General features: G+C 47.5%; 2 protein-coding genes across 2 annotated transcripts; both read right to left on the minus strand.

The window, feature by feature from the left end:
- Positions 1-861: 861 nt before the first annotated feature.
- Positions 862-1,824, minus strand: LOC143724034 (gamma-crystallin M2-like). The gene is made up of 3 exons (XM_077217072.1): positions 1,703-1,824; positions 1,353-1,595; positions 862-1,134 (listed from the first exon to the last, which is right to left on the minus strand). The coding sequence occupies exons 1-3, from the start codon at positions 1,712-1,714 to the stop codon at positions 862-864; spliced, it is 528 nt and encodes a 175-aa protein (XP_077073187.1). The 5' UTR covers positions 1,715-1,824.
- Positions 1,825-10,494: 8,670 nt separating this feature from the next.
- On the minus strand, positions 10,495-11,326 carry LOC143723807 (gamma-crystallin M2-like). The gene is made up of 3 exons (XM_077216606.1): positions 11,197-11,326; positions 10,848-11,090; positions 10,495-10,767 (listed from the first exon to the last, which is right to left on the minus strand). Exons 1-3 carry the CDS (start codon positions 11,206-11,208, stop codon positions 10,495-10,497), a joined length of 528 nt encoding a protein of 175 aa, XP_077072721.1. The 5' UTR covers positions 11,209-11,326.
- Positions 11,327-24,043: the final 12,717 nt, after the last annotated feature.

Below are 24,043 nucleotides of genomic sequence, written 5' to 3' on the forward strand. Positions count from 1 at the left end.
TCAAATGTACATGTATGTTAACAAATACACTGTATATACAGTATGAAGGCACAATTGTTGTACAATTGATGAACTAGTTATTGGATTGAACTGACTTGAGCTCAATACTGGCTTGTTAGAGCTACTTTACAGTTGAATTTTAATTTGTTATATTGTGTAGCTGCTTTGAAACAATCTGCATTGTATAAAGAGCTATAGAAATGTGACTGACAGCTTATATATATATTTTGTATATATTTTTATAAATAAGTAGAAATGCAAGTGTGAAAATTGTATTTGTTTATCAAAACATTGAGTTTTGATTTCTAAGGGATCGATTTATGAATAAGCGTTTTCATGCATGATTGTTGGGTGTAGGTAATGATTGCATTGAAATGGCAGTGTTTTTTTAAAGTAAACAAGAGCTGCTAGTTTTGAGTGATTTGTCCAATGTCGAAAACTGTGTTAAGAATTTGCACAAAAAAATGTTTTACAATTGCAAACTGAGTGTAAATCATTTAATGTGCTTGTAGTTTTGCAGACTTGGTCTGAAGATTAGGTAAATGAGTGAATGGTTTCACTTAGTGGGCCTTAAGTACCACTTTTACACAATTTGAAAAAAATATGAAACAATCATATTTTAAAGGTAAAAATCTGTGATAGACTCATTCTCATAGATCTCATGTCAGTCATTCTCATATACCTGAAACTCTTGTACTGCCTTGTATACTGCCCTTGTGATGCCTAATAATTATAAAAAAGTATCCATGAAAAGTGTATTAGCATTCAGCATGTAAATAGATAAAGTTTTTTTTTTTTTGTGATTTTCATGACACAATGTTTACTTTTTTATAGAAAGTATTTTATTGAAACATTAAATCTCTAGTAAAAGGAGTCCATGATGCGCCTCATGCTCATGAATCTCATGCCACCCATATTGCTGAAGCTCCTGTACTCTCCAGGCCTGAAGTAGGACATCTTGCCTCTGTAGTGGGGCTGCTCATACATGAGCCAGTGGCCGTCCATCACATGACAGGACTGGCAGTGAGACATGCGGTAACGGTCCATGATGTTGTCACAGTCATCCATTATCTCGTGCATCTGACCCATGAAGTTGTCCCTCTCGTAGATCCTCATTCTGTAAGAGCCTTTGTACTGTAGTGGAAGAGAAGTTATTTTTATTTTATTTTTTGTTGGTCCCAATTTAAGATAAAATGTAACCAAATTCATGACAAAATTAGAAATAAATCAAAACCAACACCATGTTTCTGAAAAAATCCAATCATTAACTAATCCAATCATTAATTGTCACAGACAATTGTCCAAAGTTAATTAATTTAATCCAAACACGTAAACATTTTCATGGAGCTCACCATGGGGATCATACGGCAGGACCTGATGCAGTTGCTCATTCCAAACATAGACATGTAGTCAGCGTACTCGCCCCTTTTAAAGAAATACTGATTTCCCATGTAGTTGGGATGATCATACATCATCCAGCATCCACTCTCTACTCTGCAAGAGTGACAGCGGTTCATGTGGGAGGAGAAGTCACCACAGTCGCTCATGCACTCATAAGAGCGACCCTGGAAGTTTCTGTCCTCGTAGAAGATTACCTGAAAATTTCAAGTTATTCTTTTAGTGGTTTATAGCTGTATCTGTGAAATTAAAGTAATGTGAATTACATTAAATTTAAATTGTTGCTGGAATGAACTTAAATTACCTTGCCCATCATGATTGCACTGGCTGATCCTCAGTAGTTCCACAAAGGAGAAGCTGAAGCTGATTCTGGTTGTTGACTGACTGCTGTCAGTCGTGCTTTTATACTAGACCAAGGCTAAAGAGTACACCCTGTCTATTGTCTTTAAACTCCTGACTGTGCAAGTTCAAATAGACTCTATTATAACTAAAGCTTATTATGTAGATCTTAAAACTCACATTTGTCAGGATTCTAGCATTCTCTTTTTTATTATAAAAATAAAGAATTTGAAACTCGTATTAGGCTAATGTCTTCACGTTCTACAGCGAAATCAAAAGTAACATAATAATTAGTCAAATATCTAGCGACATTTTTGTTTTACCAAATATTCGATTTTTATTCTTCTGTATGGTTTTGCATTCAGTGAAGTCAAGCTTTTCCTTTTTGTTTAAATTTTTTTGTGAGGACGTTCAAAAAGGTATAAAATATTTTGAAGCCTACTACATTTAAAATAATTTCTAATTACTGCAACTCCCCTCAGGCCACAAGGTGAACAATTTTGTTATTCAATTTGTTTTATACCGCAGAGAATTTTTTGTTAGTGTCTTGTGTAGCCTTTTCTTTTTAAAAATATTTTTTTATTTCCAAATAGAAATTGTTTTGGTTGATAGTTGGTAGCTTTGTCTCAATGGAAGAAACTACAAATTTGGTTATTTTGGAATAACATGAGCTTGAGTAAATAATGACAGAATTATTTATAATTTTATCTGCATCCACATTATTCCTACACCCCCCATGATGCTTTGCGTGAGTTATGGGTGTAACTTCCGGTAAGCTGTAAACATATATATATATATATATATATATATATATATATATATATATAATTATGTATATAAACTGTGTACAATGACATTACATTATTCTACTCACCCTTCAAGCATTGAACATTAAAAGGACATTTAAAATTTTAAAAGCATCAACAAGGTACTTTCAACAGATCATGAAGAACCCCAAAAGTGCGAATCGTTCCACAGCAAAATTGGACAGTTAAATATCACTGTTGTAATCTGTATTATGTAACATACGTTTCCTTAATAAAAATAAAAATATTTACTTAAACATTGCGTGATACTATTTCAAAGTGATTTCAGTCATTTTGACAGATAATAAATTGTATGTGCCTGTGAAAACAGACCTGGAAAGAGGACTTGGGGAGAAAAAAATGTCATGCATTCGTGAATTAAATGACATGTATTGTAAATTAAATCCGAAGAACAGACCACAAATGTGCAGTATATGTTGACATTTTTCATACTATTACAGCGGAATGTAAAAGGAAAAAAGAAAATAATCAGGAAAAGAATGCAGTGACTGAAAAGAGCTCTTGCCATAGATATTCTTTAACGTCACGTTAAGATACCAAGTGTTACGTTATTCTCACGTTATTCTTAAATAAAACATGAAAGAAAACTGATGGCTCATTCAGTCAAACTGACGGATAAGCTTTATTTGTAGGGCAACCATTTGATTTTAAATTATTCGTTTCAGACTTTTTGAACGGAAGTTCCCCAAACCGGAAGTACCACCCATAATTCAAAACGCAGTAAGATTGTCAGGAATAAGGTGGATAGGTTGCACAATTTACTCAAATAACTTGCATATTTGGACTGTGATAGCAAGGAGAGAGTAAAGAGAGCATAAGCGGGACATGCTGGACCTACAGTTTATTGACATTCAATAAGTGTAAATTAAATGAAGGATGTTTCTGTGTGCCCAATGAGAAAATGAAATATCTGGTGTTGCATTAAAATTTGCAAATAACCATAAATCACGTATGTCAACTTACTACATTATTTCAAAATCTATTTGTGACATGATTTACAAATAAAATTGGCACGACAATCTCTCTGCTCTCATCTGTAATGTGAGATAATAAATGTCATGTTCAAGGTTGCAATGCCCTGTTGGTTTTAAAATATATTTTTTAAAAGACATTCCTGATCACTGGCTGTGGATTTAATGTTGCACAGCCAATATAGTGATTTTAAAATTGGCTGATAATTTAAAATTTTAATATTTGAGAGTATTTGAAGAATTGAGCTATAAAACTTTGCTGGCTATCTAGTGATCGACCAATACATTGCCAAGGCATGTCAGCCGATATTTCGATATTTTTAATTATCGCATCAGTCGATACATTTTTCTGTTTAGTCAATTTGTCTGAAGCAGGGTTTTATTCTGAAAGCGGTAAAAACGCCAGCACTTTGGTGAATCCAGCAATTAACCTGCATATTTGATGCACACATGGTCAGTCGGTGCAAATTGGATGCAGGTGGGAGAGTTTAGCTGTCACTGGAGATGCACAATCGACAAACTTTAAATCTTTGATTTCAAACTTTGCTGCAATATATCCAGTTGGCCACTATGTCATAGGCTATGTACGTCATATTCACTGTATGCTGTATGTAAAATAATAGTTTAATATTTGTTTTGTAAGGGGTGTACAGTTAAAGACCCAGAACCAGATATGAAGAATGAAGACCCAGAGTCAGAATTATAAAAAATTAAAGAAAATATTTACTGAAGATAGTTTGCAGTTTCATCAGCAGAAGTCAGCTTCAATACTCGCACAGGAGTTCGTAGGCCGCCCCGCTTACAGTTACAAAGATCACAGCAGTTATACCATTTCCAAGGTCTAAGCTACTTCATTGCTTACAGGTTGAATGATTCTCTTTGGCTAAGAAACATTAAGAGCCTAAACAATTTAACACATGTGAGGAGATAGGGGTGCCTATCCCCATTAGTCAAGATAGTTGTCGTCCACTCATTAGATTTAGGTCTGTGGTGGCCTCGCAGGTTAGAGAAGGGCGCCGGGGTGTCTGGTCCGAATGTCCAGAACCTACATAGAATGTCATACGCACACACACACACACACATAACAGACACTAGCAAATAACAGCTCCCATCAAGGCTGAAGAGAGTCTGAGCTCCTTATTATCAGTTAAGTATACCAAAACATAATGCTAAAACATTCACTCATTTGGGAGAAAAACAGATCACTGGCATTTACTCCGAAGGAAGGAAATATACTGGAAAGAATACATTTTAATACAACAATTATAGATCGATATAGTAACGCTCAATATAGCTTGACCATATGTCCAGCGAAAAATCATATGTGTCCACGCTGCCTTTAGGACCCTCTACTGATACCAGAGAAAGAGACTAACGGCCTTGTGGGTTACGTGGCCTTCGTGTCCTGCGTGTACTGCGTGCAATCTCAAAGTAAGATTGGAATGCACCTAAAAGAAACTGGTTACTTACATCACATGCATTTAAGACAATATAATTTCACAAGCACAAAGAATATAAAAATTATTATGTGATAATGAATATATTTGATTATTGATTTTTATAAAGGAAGTATATACATTCAAAAGGATATGATTATAGATGTATTTGAAGAGGCAAGGGATTTTGACCAACCCTTCAGTTTAATGGCGTCTTTTTAGTAAGCACTATGCATGAAGGCCTGTATCACTGATACCAATACTGACACTGTCTCTATTAAATAGACTTTTCCCCCCACCATTTTAGCAATTAATTATAGCCATTCAACATTACAGTATATCTGAACGTTCTCAATTTTAACATTTAAAAGGCTTTAAAAATATAACAAATTTTAATTTAAGAACTCTTAAAACAATCTGCACATAAACCCATTGGAATAAATGCCACATTTACCTGTGCTTTTAATTTATCAGGGCTTAACACTAAAGTTCCCTTTAGAGGGAACTCGCGCTGCGTCGAGAATCGACACATTGGGGAATGCCTTTAGCGTAACGCGTCTGAAGCCTGTATGGAACTAGTCCAATCTTTATTGGTGTTGCGTCATGACGTCAGCCGTGACGTCGCATGTGACGGTGAGCGGAAGCTATAAAAGGGAACCGGATCATAACAATGGGAGCTTTCTGTTCTTCAGCCCAGCGGCTTCTTCCGCCCGCGAGAGGGACCCGATGTTCGAGCTATCTGGTTCTGAGGGATCAGATAGTTTGAACATCGAGGCAGGTGGATGTGAAACTCCATCATCACATTCACCTGACTTTGAGGAGTTGCTGGAGGTTGTGACCCGGGCTGTGGGTAAATTAAAAATCGAATGGCCCCTAGATAAGCAGGAAGCGACGAGAAAAAGCAAGCTTGATGAGGGCTTCCTGCAAGCCCTGCCACAACCTTCACGTCGGAGTCACCCATTTTTTCCCGATCTCCACACCGAGGTGTCGAGATCGTGGGACAAGCCCTTTTCCTCTCGTCTCTCTAGCCCCAATGTCCATATATATTCGAACGTAATGGGGTTTGAGGGAGAGGGGCTATGGGACGATGCCTCGGGTCGAAGAGAATTTTGCAACCCATCTCTCGCCCGATGTTGCATCGTCCCTGAGGGCTCCGACGCTTCCCTCCAAGCCCTGCCGTACCACCTCGGCGCTTGTTGGGAAGGCATATATGGCGGCAGGTCGGGCTGGTGCATGCCTGCACACTATGGGGCTTCTGCAGGCGTACCAGGCCGAACTCCTTAAGGAGGTGAACGACAGCGGGGAGGTCTCGTTCGACAACATCAGAGAAATGCGTTGATCGGTCGACCTCTCTCTCCGTGCTACCAAAGAGACGGCCCGCGCCATTAGCGGATCTATGGCAGCACTGGTAGCCACGGAGAGACACCTGTGGCTGAATCTGTCGGGCATCGGGGAGAAGGACAGGGCTTTCCTCCTCGATGCCCCGATTTCGTCTTCTGGCCTCTTCAGCGACGCAGTCGATACTGTCGTCGAGAGGTTTCAGGAGACAAAACGGCAGTCAGCCGCACTCAAGCATTTCATCCCCCGCCGTCGTTCCAAGTCTCATGGGTCTGCTGCCAGGGGGCAGTCCCATGAGGCCACCGCCAGCTCTACACACCAGCAGCAGCTGAAAGAGAGTGTTGCTTCTCGTGCTCCCCCGAAAAAAGCCTGGAGCCAGGGGCAACACTCTCAGTCAAAGTCTTCCAGACCAAAGGCAGATCTGAGGACTGTCATCCAGGCTAGGAAGGCTTCAACGAAGAGGCCCTGACGTGTTGCGCAGGCCTCTGAGGGCGGTCCCCCCCATGATCGAGCAACAACATCTCGCTCCTTCGCGGAGCCCTCAGGAAATCGATGTGTGCTTCCCGCCGCTGCGTGCGCTTCGGGACACATCGGTTTTCAACGAACGCAAATCGCAGTGTCCGCCCGATAACTTTGCGGCCCTGTCGACTGCGTTCCCTCTTACGAGGCATGCAGAAAAATTGTTATGTCGGTTAGTTCCTGCCAATCAAGTGCTTCGGGTCACCGATATCTCAAACACAACACCCGAGGTCAGTCTCGTGAGGCTGATCCCCCTAGTAGATTATCTAGACGCTTGGAAAGGTCTTCGAAATATATATCAGTGGGTCCTGCACATAGTGGAAAAGGGGTACAGAATTCAGTTCGAATATCGTCCACCAAGATTCAGTGGGGTGGTTCACACACTGGTCAGTCCAGAGCAGGGTCAGGTAATGGAGCAAGAAGTTCATTCCCTCTTGGCAAAGGAGGCCATAGAATAGGTGCCTCCCCAAGAAAGGGAAGCCGGGTTCTACAGTCGGTACTTCATAGTTCCCAAAAAGGATGGAGGGTTACGACCTATAATAGATCTAAGGGTATTGAACTGGTCTCTGAGGAGATACAGGTTCAAAATGCTGACTATACCTCTTATCGTGAGTCAGATTGGGTCCGAGCACTGGTTTGTCACAATAGATCTGAAAGATGCTTACTTCCACATTGCCATCCTTCCCCAACACAGGAAGTTCCTAAGATTCGCTTTCGGGGGAAACGCGTATCAATACAGAGTTCTTCTGTTTGGCCTAGCACTGTCGCCTCGCACCTTCACAAAATGCATTGATGCTGCCCTTGCCCCTCTAAGGCTTCAAGGCATTCGCATCCTCAATTATATCGACGACTGGCTCATTTTGGCACAGTCAAGGGAGACGGCGGTTCAACATCGAGATGTTGTTCTAAGCCATCTAAGGTGCTTAGGGTTAAGACTCAATGTCAAGAAAAGTTCTTTAATTCCTCTACAGAAAACCACTTTCCTGGGGGTAGTGTTGGATTCTGTCACGATGCGGGCTAGCTGTCTCCTGCTCGTGTAGACACCATCTTGAACACAGTCACGAGTCTCAAATTAGGCCACACCATCACTGTCAAACACTTCCAGAGGGTGCTGGGCCTTATGGCAGCGGCATCCAACGTAATTCCTTTTGGTCTGCTGCACATGAGGGCCCTACAGTGGTGGCTCAGAACCAGAGGGTTTTCCCCGAGGGGCAACCCTTTTCGCACGATCAAGGTAACGCGCAGAGGCCTTCGTTCTTTGGTCATGTGGAAGAAACCAGAGTTCCTGTCCCTAGGCCCTGTGTTGGGGGCACGATGTCAGAGAAGAATTCTGACCACGGATGCATCCCTCACAGGCTGGGGTGTGGTTATGGAAGGCCACTACACCAGGGGTACTTGGAGGGACCATCACCTTTCATGGCACATCAATTGCCTGGAGATCATGGCAGTATTTCTGGCCCTCAGACATTTCCTTCCGGGCCTCATAGGCCATCATGTTCTAGCGCGAACAGACAATACGTCGGTGGTTTCATATATAAATCGACAGGGGGGCTGAGATCACGCCCTCAGTGCAGACTGGCGCATCAGGTCCTCCTGTGGTCCCAGGGAAAACTTATTTCACTCAGAGCCATCTATATCCCTGGGGACAGCAATGTGGGAGCAGACATCCTGTCGAGGCAGGGGCTGAGACCCGGGGAATGGAGACTCCACCCCGAGGTGGTGGAGTCGATATGGAGGGAGTTCGGTCTGGCGGAAGTGGACCTGTTTGCCCCTCAAGAGAACACCCACTGTCCTCTCTGGTACTCCCTCACGCATCCAGCTCCTCTGGGACTGGATGCTATGGTGCAGACGTGGCCGAGGCAATGTCTGTACGCATTTCCCCTGATCGCTCTGCTCCCAGGGGTTCTAGAGAGAGTTCGGCAGTACGGGATCAGCTTACTCCTAGTAGCCCCGTACTGGCCGGCCCAAGTGTGGTTTTCAGACATTACGGTTCTTCTAGCAGGCCCTCCGTGGCAAATTCCGATCAGGAGGGATCTTCTGTCTCAGGCAGAGGGCACAATATTTCACCCTCGACCAGAGCTATGAAAGGTGTGGGTTTGGCCCCTGAGGGGGACCAACTCTTAAATGCCGGTCTCTCAACTGAGGTTGTCGAGACCATTCTAAACTCTAGAGCACCCTCCACGAGGAAACTGTATGAATTAAAATGGAATATATTCACTTTATGGTGCAGAGAACATCAGGCGGACCCAGTTAACTGCCCTGTGGCTTCAGTGCTGGAGTTCCTCCAGAGTCGTTTCTCTGATGGGCTCTCCCCGTCCACGCTTAAGGTCTATGTGGCGGCCTTAGCTGCCTTCCACATGCCTTTAGGGGTGGGCACTTTGGGGAGACACCCACTTATAGTACGTTTCCTTCGTGGAGTTAGGAGGATGAGGCCTGTCATCCAGTCCAGGGTCCCCATGTGGGACCTGGCAGTGGTTCTTGAGGGGTTATCCCTGGCACCCTTCGAACCATTGGATGAGGTGACTGAGAAATGTATGTCTTTCAAGCTAGCGTTCCTGCTCGCCAATAAGTCCCTAAAGAGAGTCGGGGACCTTCAGGCTCTATCTGTCGCTCCTTGCCTCGAGTTTGCCCCCGGCAAGGTGAAGGCCATTCTCCACCCTAGAGAATGCAGAACGCAGAAGGCACGCAGAAGGCGTTCCCCAATGTGTCGATTCTCGACGCAGCGTCTCGTTCCCTTCTCAGGGAACGAGGGTTACAGTCGTAACCCGAGACGTTTTTTCTACTGGCCCAGTTAATAAAAAATAAACAATAAAGTAAAAAATAACTTTATAAAGTTATTGTTTTCATTTGTTTTTGGTCCTTGTAATCGTATAAACAGTGGTATCCTGAGGGCTTTTTTCAGGTGTTTGTCCACAGACAGCCGCTTCACAGGGCAGTACAGATTTGAGTTCTTTTTTTTTGTGCTTATTGAATGGTTTAATAGCGCAGGAATTAATGATAGCGTGATCCTATACTGTAGCACAGTCGAAGGATGAAGGAAAAAAATGGATGCTGCGTTAATTGCTTTAAATTATTTTAGTTAAAATTATTCATTTTAAAATGCTTCATTATCAAATTATTCAATATTTATTCAATATTAGGTAAAATAAATATACTTTAATTTCAGCATTTGTTATCTTTAAATAATGTTATATAATAATAATTATTATTATTATTATTATTATTATTATTATTATTCATTACATTTTATATAGCGCTTTACATAGAAGGGGGGATCTCCTCAACCACCACCAATGTGCAGCATTCACCTTGATGATGCAACGGCAGCCATAGTGCGCCAGAACGCCCACCACACACCAGCTTATTGGGGGAGAGGAGACAGAGTGATGAAGCCAATTAGTATGTATCATATACTGTATATCAGCTTTACGTCGGCCACCCTGAAGATATCCACATCGACCATCAAGAAAATAAATATCAGTTCACCACTATGGCTGTCATCTTAAACAGGTCTTTAATAATCAGTGATAATCAATAATTTCATGCTTTTACTATCCATTTATGAGTGTGATTAGCTCAGGTGTATTTTTTGTGTAGAATGGAAGAGGAATTAATTTTCAATGCACAATATTGAGTGACAAATTATTTTATTGGAACATTTGAACCCTAATACATGGAATCCATGATGCGCCTCATGCTCATGAATCTCATGCCACCCATATTGCTGAAGCTCCTGTACTCTCCAGGCCTGAAGTAGGACATCTTGCCTCTGTAGTGGGGCTGCTCATACATGAGCCAGTGGCCATCCATCACATGACAGGACTGACAGTGAGACATGCGGTAACGGTCCATGATGTTGTCACAGTCATCCATCATCTCGTACATCTGACCCATGAAGTTCTCCCTCTCGTAGATCCTCATTCTGTAGGATCCCCTATACTGTAGTGGAAGAAGTCAGTTTAATTTAAGTTTATTATTTAAATAAAAAACATAGATATATAAGCTTTAATTGAACTTACCATGGGGATCATACGGCAGGACCTGATGCAGTTGCTCATTCCAAACATAGACATGTAATCAGCATAATCGCCCTTCCTGAAGAAATACTGATTTCCCATGTAGTTGGGATGATCATACATCATCCAGCATCCACTCTCTACTCTGCAAGAGTGACAGCGGCTCAGGTAGGAGGAGAAGTCACCACAGTCGCTCATGCACTCATAAGAGCGACCCTGGAAGTTCCTGTCCTCGTAGAAAGTGACCTGAAAAATCAGCGTTATTGTTTTAGTGGTTTAAAGTGAAATATACCAAATCAAATAATTTGACTTAAATTTTAATTTAAAAAATCTTTGCAGGAATGAAGTTTACCTTCCCCATCATGATTGCACTGGCTGATCCTCAGTAGTTCCACAAAGAAGAAGCTGAAGCTGATTCTGGTTGTTGACTGACTGCTGTCACCCGTGCCTTTATACTAGACCAAGACTAAAAGACTACACCGCACCTATTGTTATTCAGTTCCTGACTGTGCAAGTTGGCATAGAGGCCATCATAGGACCAACATACATGCTTTTGTAATTTTACTGTCAATTGTTCTTCAGAATACCTCTGACTGTGCCCCTGTGTGTATAATTTACTACAATTGTTCTGTCTGACTGTGCCTCTATGTGTATAATTTAATACAGTTGTTCTGTGTATGTCAAAATGCCAAAAGTTTATTAAGTGTTTAACACCTTTTTGGCAGTAAGAATTTAATCTGATTAGCACATACAGTATGTGTGTAAGCAGGGTTCACTCGTGAGATAAAAGCCTCAAGGCAAAATCACATACTATTATCTTTTTCCACTCGGCACTCCTGTGATACAAATGCATAAACTTCCAGATGAAAACTGACTGTAAAAAATAAGTTTAAGTGCTGCGAGTTTGAGATAAATATGTGTGGTGTTATTAAAAAAGAGTTTGTATAAACTAATTTGTTCCAACTCTATCCATTTTACTATTTTGTACTAATAGCCAAATATATATTGAGACAACCCCAAATATAGTCTGTACCTATTTCTTATTTCATCATCATCATCAGGTCTTGTGCTGGGCGCATTTGGCGACAAGTGTCCTCCAACGTGTTTGATCCATTGAACACTGACGTTCTTCAGATCTTCTTGGAAAGTCTTCCTCTATGTCTTCCTTGGTCTTCCCTGCCTTTTGCGATCTACCGTGCGATCTTTTATAGCAATTCCTTATTAATGGAGTCAAAGGTTTTATTGAAATGGATAAAGTTAATTACTATTGGCTTCTGTAATTCAACACTCAGTTCAATAATGTTCCATAATGTGAAATTCTGTTCACTGCAGTAGCACCCTTGTTGGAATCCCACCTTCTCTTCAAGTAGCTTCTGGTCCAGTTCCTTCTGGAACCACCACAGAAAACCGATATACCGGAACTTACCAGGGACTTTGAGGAGGGGGATGCCTCTCCAGTTGTTGCAGTCAAACACATTGGCTTTGCCAACACTCGTTCAGCAAGCTGGTCAGCTTCTGTATCATTGCGGCTCCTCACTGTTTCGGGAGTTCAGCTAGGATCTGATCCATTCCTGGTGCCTTGTTGTTTTTCAGTGAGCGAATGGCCTTCTCAACTTCAGCTGTTGTATTTGGGCCTAGATCAGGGATGGGCAACTTTGGCCCTGAAGGGCCACTGTCCTACAGAATTTTGCTCCAACCCTAATTAAATCCACCTGAACAAGCTTATTAATGTCTCCATGATTATTTCAAAGCTAAAGACAGTTGTGTTTTTATCAGGGTTGGAGCTTAACTCTGCAGGACAGAGCTCTCCAGGACAGAAGTTGTCCATCCCATGGCCTAGATTTACAGCCAGGTCTGCAGGTGGTGGGGTGTTGAAGTCATGTAAAGATGTTGGAGTGAGCTGATTTAATTTTTCTTTTAACTGCTCAGCCCACCTGGTGTCCTGTCCCCCCCTGGTCTGCAGCATTCTCCCATCCTTGTCTTTGACTGGGGCATTGGAGCTGCACCTCAACCTTGTAATATCTCTGATAATACAGTAGAGCATCCTGGTCATCCTCACATTCCAGGTTTCATTCTCGTGGTCGACAGGCTCTCGAGGGTGATCGTTGCTTCAGGGGCCACTGTCACATTGTCACTGGGACCCACTGATGACCATCCATCACACCGTTTATACCTTTGTAGAGTTTTTTCTTGCTGTTTCTTTAGCACTCAATTTTTTTTTAATGCACAAAAGTATGTTGGAGTCCTTTTCTTATATATATAGAATTTATGTACGTTCTACTGTGTTCTTTTCATAGAAAATCTCAAATTTAATTTCACATGCAGATGCTGCAATAGTGGCTCAAGTCCCCTCTGAGGGTCAAAGAGGAGACATCGCCATTTTGGTGTCCGCATCAAAATAAATATTGTAAAGTGATTTTGTATGCATAAAAAAAACATATTATATGTGATATTATATTAAGTGCAACATGGAGCTTGAAGAAGTAAAGAAAAAAATTAAAACAGGAGAATTAAGTCGGAGGTATGGAAAATTTTTAAACTCGTGGGCAGTGACAACATATGTGTTGGCTTTGTTGAGTGCATGTGCGGCGCGCTGCTAGAGAGTCTGTACGTGTTGTAGCATTACATATGCACATTTAGTTTCATATTTATTAAAATATTATAATGTTATTTTTTTTCCATCTATGTTGATTATGAAAGTGAACAGAGTAGATCGGAGGATGCGCAATATCAGGAGACATGGAGCGGTTCAGGCATGATTTTGACCACTTCATTATGTTTTGTTTTGTAGAAAGCCTTTCTTTAAAGTGAATTTCGTTTTGTATAAATTGTATCTTAATTTTAATAATTTTTTCATCAACCATTTGCCTGGATTTAATAAATAAGAAGCAAATATAGCAGACAATAATCATGACATGGAGGCGCCGGCGAGCCGCGTTCACCATAGCACGTGAACTGGAGCCATCTCATCCTAAAATTAAATCAATTTACAAATTCACATCTTGCTTGTTGCACGCACACATATGTCAAAATAACATTATTAATAATAATGTTGCAGGTTTGAGGGCGCATGCTCATGCAGCGACCAGCAGTGAGGCACGTTTTGTCAAATTTTATGTTTGTTTATTGTTTTGTTAATTTTATGCATTGAATGAAACGGCCTGAGAGAGTTAGAAGAAACCTATTGACTTTTTCCTTACGCTGTTTTGTTGGAAAACGTACTCGGTTACTAACGTAACCTCGGTTCTCTCTAGAGAGGGAACGAGTACTGCGTAATATTTTACGCTATGGGGAAAACCGCTTTTCCACGAGATATTGAAGCCAAAAATAATCCTTAATTTTGAATTAATGTAAAACGCTGTGCAGCAGCATGCAGACATAGGCAAGACGGCTTGCGCGCCTATTGGCTGCCCTGCGGCAACAGCAGCAGCCTGTCGAGAGAGGCTCTGCGTGACACATATCCAATGGGGGCATTTCGTGCCCATTTCGGCACATCGCGCCAGAAAGGGCGTGGTCTCGCCCGATTAGGCTGGTACAACTGGTTTTCATCGCCGAAGCGAACCAGAGCTGTGTATGCACGGCAAGATACGCAGTACTCGTTCCCTGTCTAGAGAGAACCGAGGTTATGTTTGTAACCGAGTACGTTCTCTTACGAGAGTATCTCTTGTACTGCGTAATATTTTACGCTATGGGGAACACAATGCAAAACGCCGTGCGTACTGGGATCCGACACCAAAGTCCCAAGGGCAGTAGCCCGGTGCATAATCACCATAGACTCACAGAGAGTCGGAGAAGAGAGGCTACAAACATCATTCCCCATGAAATAGCATCCTACAGGAGCTAGTTATGTTAACTAGTTATGTGTTTCACGCAGACAGGGTGAACGTGTTCAGCCTGAACTGGGTAATAGTACGGGTTATTCAAGACCCATGGAGCTGTTTTATTGCTCAGTGAGCGATGCACAAGCGAAACTCAGCATCTGGGCCGGGACAGCTGGGCAGATAGCACTGAATTCTATACCGACAGAAGCTTGGCTTGTAAGGCAGAACCTCTAGGTTGTAAAACCTTATAAATGTAGACGGCGAGGCCCAGCCCGCGGCCGTACAGATATCGGTAACCCCACTATACCATGCCCACGATGAGGCCACGCCTCTCGTGGAGTGCGCTCTGACACCCAAAGGACACTGCAGGCCCTTAGAAGTGCAAGCCAGTGCTATGGCGTCGACTATCCATCTGGATAGGCTCTGTTTGGATGCGGCCAGTCCCTTGGAGCATCCGCCAAACAAAACGAAGAGCTGCTCAGTCTGTCTGAAGACTGACGAGCGGGACACATAAGCTCTCAGTGCACTGACAGGGCAGAGGAGACTCGGATCCTTCTCCTCATCACAAACCGGGAGGGCGCACAGGGAAATAACCTGGGCCCTGAACGGTGTGTTGAGGGATGTGGGCACGTACCCGTGCCTTGGTTTGAGTATGACTTTTGAGCCATTAGGCCCAAACTCCATGCATGACGCGCTTAACGAAAGCTCTTGCAAGTCCCCTACGCGCTTCACTGAAGCGAGAGCCATAAGGAATACCGTTTTGAGAGACAGATGTTTCATGTCTGACAAATGGATTGGCTCGAATGGGGCACCTTTCATGGCTTCCAAAACGGTAGAAAGGTCCCACACAGGGACTGAGGGGGGTCTGGGAGGATTCAGCCTCCGAGCTCCCCTGAGGAATCGCACGACCAGGTCGTTTTTCCCCAGTGACTGGGCAAACGTCGGTTTTACAAACGCCGCTATGGCCGCTACGTATACTTTGAGCGTGGATGGGGTTCTGCCCTTATCCAGCAGCTCCTGAAGGAAGGAGAGCACTTCCGTAACCCCACAGTCTGCGGGTGAAAAGCCCTGAGCTTGACACCAGGAAGAGAACACTGACCACTTTGAGGAAATAGAGCCGTCTAGTAGACGGGGCTCTAGCCTGCGTGATTGTATTTAACACTCCCTCTGGGAGGTTAGCGGGTACCCGTTGATGGCCTATGCATGTAGGGACCATAATTCCGGGCGAGGATGCCAAATCGAGCCCTTTGCCTGAGAGAGGAGGTCTCTCCTCACCGGTATCGGCCACGGGGCAGTGCTGGTCCGCCGCATTAGGACTGGGAACCAATTCTGGTTTGTCCAGAGCGGAGCCACGAGTAGCACTGGGCATCCGTTTTCCCTGATTCGTTCCAGCACTTGAGGCTGGAGCGAGACGGGGGGAAAAGCATAGAGGGAGCAGCGGGGCCATACGTGGGCCAACGCATCCCTGCTCTTGGAGAAAAAGTTTGGACAGTGAGCGCTTTCTTGGGACGCGAACAGGTCCACCTGCGCTCTGCCGAATGTCTCCCACAGCAGTTGGATCGTCTGCAGGTGCAGCAACCATTCCCCTGCTGGGACATTGTTTCTGGACAGACGGTCTGGTCCCAGATTCAGGCGAACAGGCACATGCGCTGCTGTCAGTGAAAGCAGGTTGTGCTGAGCCCAGACCAGGAGGCGTTCCGTCAGCCTGTAAAGGTTTCGGGACCTGACGCCACCCTGGTGATTTATGTATGCCACCACTGACATATTGTCCGACCGGACTAAGACGTGGCGGCCTTTTATCTGGGGACAAAAGCGCCATAGCGCGTTGTCGACTGCCAGCATTTCTAGACAGTTTATGCGTCACACTCGACACCACCGTCACACTCGAGGGAGTCCCCAGACTCACGCCTGACTGATACCAGTCAGCTATTTTCCAAGGTTCCAGAGCCGAAACGAATTTCATGTCAACCCTGAGGTGAAACAGACCAGAGGTCCATGCCCGGGGTGGAACTCGCACTTTCAGCCATAACTGCAGTGGGCGTATGCGAAGCAGGCCCAGCTGGAGTACTGAAGATGCCGAGGCCATGAGGCCCAGCATTTTCTGAAACCTTTTTAGCGGGACTATAGAGCCGCGGCGAAAGGATTTTGCGGCGCGCTGAATGTTCAGTTCTCACTCTGGCGGCAGACGTGCTGTCATAGACAGCGAGTCCCGCACTGTTCCCAGGAAAGAGATTTTCTGGCTGGAAAACAGCAAACTCTTCGCCCAGTTGACTGTGAGACCCAGATTCTCGAAATGCTCGAGTAATGTGGTTCGGTGTTCTATGAGCTCTGAATGTGATCGAGCTAGAATCAGCCAATCGTCCAAGTAGTTCAAAACTCGCATGCCCTGAAGTCTCAGGGGTGCAAGGGCCGCGTCAATGCACTTCGTAAATGTACGGGGTGCTAGGGATAGGCCGAACGGTAGGACTGTGTATTGATATTGCTGGCCCTCGAAGGCGAATCTCAAGAATCGCTGTGACGTGACGCTATTTGTATTTGGAAATAGGCGTTTTTCAGATCTATTGACATAAACCAGTCTCCCTGGCCCACTTGCGCGAGGATTTTCCTGGTTGTCCGCATTCTGAACCGGCGCTTCATAAGCACTCTGTTCAGCTGTCGCAGATATAGAATGGGTCTGAGACCCCAGTCTTTTTTCGGTACCAGAAAATATCTGCTGTATAGCCCCCCTTCGCTCTGAGCCTGAGATAAAGGTTCCCTTTCAGTCGATAACGTCGGACGTAGTCGACGCCGACTGAAATGGGATCACGCTAGGGAGCCTATCGTCTTCGAGTATTATTGAACGAGCCAATACACATTGGCGTGCGAGATTTGCATCTCACACTCCGCCCCGCAGCGCGGGTATAAATACGGAAGTGGATGCACGCACCATTTGCCTTTCGCTTCGGAGCCGAGCTTCATGTCTGGATCTTGTTGTACAACGAGCGAGTGTGTCGGCGCTTCTTTGGGAAGTCTCTCCTGGTGTCGGTGGTTACAGCGCGAGTGCAGCGGTGATCGCGAGCTTTAAGCTCTCAACTGCTGTTTTCACAGCAACCAAATTTCTGTTTGTGTTTGTTTGTCTGACGGTCGGTTGAGGGCGAGAAAGTGAGTGCTTCACTGGCACAGGGTGCACCATTCTTGTGTTAGTGTTGCCGCGGTCATTCCCCTGTGTGCTCCGGCACTGGTGAGAGTTTTTCACTTCCTAAAAGAGCAACACGGGTGAGTTTGCGTCTTTTTCAAGATGTCATTCCGCCCGTGCGTTTCTGGTTGCGGTTGTTCCCTGTCTCTCTCTGATGGTCACAATTGTTGAATCACGTGCTTGGGCTTACAGCACGCTGAGACAGCTTTTGTGGACAGCTCATGTTTTCACTTTGTGAACATGACTGTCGCAGTGTTGAGGGCGAGACTCGCCTTCGTTCGCGGAGAGCGAGTCCCCATTACCATGCCCCACCCCCGGGTGCTGCATGGGATGGGTGACCGGAGGGTAGTGTTGGATGTCCCGCCCGGTAACCATTCCCTGTGGGCTCCTCACCCCTCCCTTCCACTGCTACCATTGGAGCCTCCGGTGTTATCTGCTGGTCCATCTGTAATGGGTGGGCCAGCGGTTTCACTCGGGGCTCCCCTGGAGGACAGGATGTCGATTGCAGCATCGGAGGGTGAGCTGATGTCTGGAGATGACGACTCGGCTGCGTTGTCTCCCTCCGGGAGTTCAATGTTGCCCGAGCCGGATCCAGAATTATCAGCTATGCTGAAACGGGCCGCCGAGGCTGTCGGGCTCGAGTGGAACCCTCCACCGTGTCCTGTTCAGTCTCGGTTGGATGATTGGTATCTCGGGGCGGGCCGTGCTGGTTCTCAGCCCGCCGCCCCAGTGCCCTTCTTTCCCGAAGTGCATGAAGAGCTTACTTGGTCGTGGACGGCACCTTTTACTGCTGAAAACGACTTAAGTAGTTCTTCCTCCCTCACTACCCTTGTCGGAGGAGCGGTGAAGGGTTATGAGGCTATCCCTCCAGTGGAGCGGTCTGTTGCGACTCATTTATGTCCAACGGCCGCTGCATCCTGGGTGGGGGATCCTTGTTTCCCCTCGCAGGCCTGTGAGTTCGCGTCAGGATTGGCGGTCAGAGCTTACAGAGCTTGCGGGCAAGCCGCTTCCTCTTTGCATGCCTTGGCGTTGTTGCAGGTCTACCAGGCCAAGACACTCATGGACATGCACGAGGGTAGTTTGGATCGGGCGCTCATGAGTGAGCTCCGCACCGCCATTGACCTCGCTCTCCGGGGTACGAGCGTCGCGGCGTGTGCGGTCGGTCTAGCGATGTCCACCTTGGTGGTCCAGGAACGCCATCGTTGGCTCAGCCTGGTTGAGATGGCGGATACGGACAAGGTTCGGTTCCTGGACTCCCCAATTTCCCAGGTTGGGTTGTTCGGCGACGTGGCGGAGAGCTGCGCCCAACAGTTCTCTGCCACCCAGGTTCGGACGGAGGCTCCTCGACACACCCTATCCCGGCGGCCCGCTGTTGCCTCCACCCTGCCGCCGGGGATAGTCCCTCCGCCCGTTCGTCGCCGAGGGCGCCCCCCTGCCGCTGCCTCCAGTTCCGCGGGGTCTCCGCAACAGCCTTCACCCAGGCCCCAGCGTAGAACCAGCAGCAGGCAGGCCGCCCAGTCTGTCTCAGTCATTGCCCAGCCAGGGGGCGAGTGTCAGAAACGTTACTGAGACAGGCCACCCAGGGATGGGGGGACTAACTCTTCAGATGGTTACCGTTCCACCATTGGCTCTCCGGAGTCCAGTGGTACCCAAATTATCAAAAGAGCGAATTTCTCCGTCCCTGGGACCCAAGAGGGCGAGGCTGGCGGTTTGCGACCCTGTGGAACAGCCTTGCCCCCCCCAGCCCCCTCTTGTTCGCCAGCCGGCAACACAAGGCGTTCGAGGACCCGGTCATCCGCCTTCTCTCCCATCCTCTGTTGCCCCGTGGAGACAGGTAAGTGCAGCACGGCTCACTCAGACCCCGCTTCGGGCCGCCCACGGGCCTTCCGAGCCGGGTCCCTGTCCTCCACCTCGCTGCCCCACCCCGGGTATGCCTGTGTTACCTTTGGTCCCCCTGGTCCGGTTCGTCGAGGCCTGGAAAGTGCTCTCCAACCCGTCCAGCTGGCTCCTCCGTACCATCAGGCTCGGCTACACGATTCAGTTCCGCCGGAGTCCGCCCAAGTACAGTGGCATTCGCCACACTTCGGTGTCGAGCAAATCTGCTCCTGTCATGCGCGCGGAGATCGCGGTCCTGCTGGCGAAGGACGCGATAGAGCCGGTGTCGGTAGCCGATATGAAGGCCGGCTTTTACAGCCCGTAATTCATTATAGCCAAGAAAGGGGGTGGGTTACGACCAATCCTGGACCTGCGAGTCCTGAACCGGGCCCTTCACAAGCTCCCGTTCAGAATGCTGACGCAGAAACGCATCTTCCAATGTGTCCGTCCCCAGGATTGGTTTGCAGCGATCGACCTGAAGGACGCGTACTTTCATGTCTCCATCCTGCCGCGACACAGGCCATTCCTGCGTTTCGCGTTCGAGGGTCAGGCGTATCAGTACAAAGTCTTACCCTTCGGGCTGGCCCTGTCACCCCGTGTCTTTACGAAAGTCACGGAGGCAGCCCTCGCTCCCATGAGAGAGCAGGGCATTCGCATTCTCAACTATCTCGACGACTGGCTGATACTAGCTCAGTCTCGGGAGCTGTTATGCGAACACAGGGATTTGCTGCTCCAGCACATCAGCCAGTTGGCTCTTCAGGTCAACTGGGAGAAGAGCAAACTCGCCCCTGTGCAGAGGATCTCTTTCCTCGGTTTGGAGCTGGACTCGGTCCAACACACGGCGCGCCTCACAGAGAATCCCGCCCGGTCGGTGCTGAACTGCCTGAATTTTATCAAGAGCAGAACAGTGGTTTTTCTGAAACATTTTCAGAGGCTCCTGGGGCATATGGCAGCCGCAGCCGCAGTTACGCCGCTCGGCCTGCTTCATATGAGACCACTCCAGCACTGGCTTCGCGACCGAGTCCCGAGGTGGGCGTGGCAGAGAGGCACGCTCCCTGTGAAAATCACCCCGGCCTGCCTCCAAACCCTCAGCCCTTGGTCGCACCTTTCGTTTCTCCGGGCCGGTGTGTCCCTAGAACAAGTGTCCAGGCATGCTGTGGTTTCCACAGACGCCTCCAACACCGGCTGGGGGGCCACGTACAACGGGCATGCAGTAGCTGGCACCTGGACGGGGTCCCACCTGCATTGGCACATCAACTGCCTCGAGTTGTTAGCAGTGCTCCTTGCTTTGAGACGCCTCAAGACGACGCTGCTCGGCAAACATGTACTGGTCCGTACGGACAACACTGCGACCGTTGCGTACATCAACCGCCAAGGTGGTCTACGTTCCCGTCGCATGTCACAACTCGCCCGCCACCTCCTCCTATGGGGTCAGAAGCATCTGAGGTCGCTTCGTGCCGTTCACATCCCTGGCCTGCTCAATCGTGCCGCCGACGAGCTCTCACGACAGATTGTGGCCTCGGGAGAATGGCGGCTCCATCCCCAGGCGGTCCAGCTGATATGGGACCACTTCGGGGCCGCACAGATAGATCTGTTTGCCTCTCCGGACTCGTCCCATTGCCAGTTGTTTTATTCCCTCGAAACGGATGCACTGGCTCACAGCTGGCCCCGGGGCCTCCGCAATTACGCGTTTCCCCCAGTGAGCCTTATTGCACAACTACTGTGCAAAATCAGGGAGGAAGAGGAGCAGGTTTTGCTAGTTGCCCCTTATTGGCCCACCCGAACCTGGTTCCCCGAACTTTTTCTCCTCTCGACAGCTCCTCCCTGGCCTATTCCTCTGAGAGAGGACCTACTCTCTCAGGGACGGGGCACCATATGGCACCCGCGTCCAGACTATTGGAGACTCCATGTGTGGTCCCTGGACGGGACGCGGAGGTTCTAGGTAGTCTACCACAGGCAGTCGTAGATACCATCACTTCAGCGAGAGCTCCCTCTACGAGGCTTGCTTACTCCCTGAAGTGGAAACTGTTCGTTGAGTGGTGTGCTTCTCAAGGAGAAGACCCCCGAAGGTGTTCGATCATTTCCGTGCTTTCTTTCCTCCAAGAGGCTTTGGAGCGTCGGCTGTCCCCCTCCACCCTCAAAGTGTATGTCGCCGCTATTGCCGCACATCACGATGCAGTAGACGGGAAATCCCTGGGGAAGCATGACTTGATCGTCAGGTCCTGAGGGGAGCGAGGAGTTTGAATCCGCCTCGCCTCCCCTCTATACCCTCTTGGGACTTATCTCTGGTGCTAACCGCACTGCAGAGACAGCCCTTCGAGCCTTTGCAGGAAGCAGAGTTAAAAAATCTGTCCCAAAAGACAGTTCTCCTACTTGCTTTGGCCTCCATCAAGAGGGTAGGGGACCTGCACGCATTTTCGGTCAGCGAATCGTGCCTGGAATTCGGGCCGGCTAACTCTCACGTTATCCTGAGACCCCGGCCTGGATATGTGCCCAAGGTTCCTACCACCCCCTTTCGGGACCAGGTGGTGAACCTGCAAGCGCTGCCCCCGGAGGAGGCAGACCCAGCCCTGGCTTTTCTCTGCCCCGTTCGCGCTCTGCGCTTATACGTGGACAGAACGCAAAGCTTTAGGACCTCAGAGCAGCTCTTCGTCTGTTATGGAGATCAGCGGAAGGGAAAGGCTGTCTCCAAGCAGAGGTTGGCCCACTGGATAGTGGATGCCATCATCTTGGCGTATGAGTCCCAAGGTGAACCCTGTCCCCCCGGACTGCGAGCTCACTCCACAAGGAGTGTTGCCGCTTCTTGGGCGTTGGCGCAGGGTGCCTCGCTGACAGATGTCTGTAGAGCTGCGGGCTGGGCGACACCTAATACGTTTGCTAGATTCAATAGCCTACGTGTCGAACCGGTTGCTTCCCGTGTGCTCTCTTCTCATAGAAGCCAGTAACACCGTGAGCCCCGGTTCAGTGTCGGCTTGCTGCGCCATTCCCCTCTTACGGACCGGATACGTGCGCCGTTTCGCTCCGGTTGAATTCCCTTGTCCGGAACCTGTTGAGCTCCTCCGCACCCCCCCAACGTCGGACGTGGCGGAACGTCTGGTGTTAGGCCTACCACTCGTATGCAGTGTGGAACCCGTCTTAGGCTGGGTCCATATGTTGCGGTCCCTACGGCGACCCCATATGTGTATTCTTCCACGATACGTCTCCCCAAAGTGAGCCCGTGTCTTTCCCTTGGCAGAGTCCTGCCGTCACTGTAAATTGGTGTGTCTCCCCCCTCTCTAGGCTGGAACGTCGGGAGGATCAGAAGGCTTTTGTCTAGGCACTGGAAGGTAGCAGCGTTAGTGGCGTGTTCAATGGTTGATCCCATTTCTGTCGGCGTCGACTACGTCCGACGTTATCGACTGAAAGGGAACATCCTGGTTGCGTATGCAACCCACCGTTCCCTGAAGGAGGGAACGGAGGACGTAGTCCCCTTGCCACTACCGCTGGACCACCGCTGACTCCGAGTTACGCTCGGCTCCTCAGCGAAAAGCAAATGGTGTGTGCATCCACTTCCGTATTTATACCCGCGCTGCGGGGCGGAGTGTGAGATGCAAATTTCGCACGCCAATGTGTATTGGCTCGTTCAATAATACTCGAAGACGATAGGCTCCCTAGCGTGATCCCATTTCAGTCGGCGTCGACTACGTCCTCCGTTCCCTCCTTCAGGGAACGGTGGGTTGCATACGCAACCAGGACGTTCTATGGCCCCTTTGCTCAGCAGTTTCACTATTCCGGCTCGAAGTAGATGAGATACTTCGTTGTTTACCGTGGTTTCGACTCGCGCCGTGTAACGGCAGGGACGTCGAACGAACTGTAGCGAATAGCCTCTTTTTATAGTGTTCACACCCATTCTGAATCCTCGGGAAGCTTTGCCCACGCATCTGCGTGAATAGCTAGGGCTAGAATGAAAACCGGGCTCTGGCCGCAGCATAGCGGCGGCTGCAGAGCTTCGGTGTGCTGAGACATAAACACTGTGTTTATAGTGTGCAAGGCGGGAGGCGCGCCGATCACGGCTGGCAGCCTGGTCGCGATCGAATTCTCTATGACAGGTTGTGGAGAGAGAGCGAGCGGGACAAACCCCGTGGGGTTGAGCGTGTCTGTGAAGGAATGTGGGCGCGGGACGGCGGGCACATTCACTGCACTGAGAACACCGTCGGCTTGTGCTGACCGAATGTGTGTCGGTTTCTTTTTTACAAAAAACGAGGGACACGCATCGTGTAGTGTTTGTTGGCACTGTGTCGTGGGCACATTTACTACATTTTTGCACAATCGACATGAGTCGATTTTAT

The sequence above is a fragment of the Siphateles boraxobius genome, unplaced genomic scaffold (genome assembly GCF_051911475.1).
Source record: "Siphateles boraxobius isolate OS27281-9 unplaced genomic scaffold, OSU_SipBor_1 7, whole genome shotgun sequence".
Taxonomy (NCBI): Eukaryota; Metazoa; Chordata; class Actinopteri; order Cypriniformes; family Leuciscidae; genus Siphateles; species Siphateles boraxobius.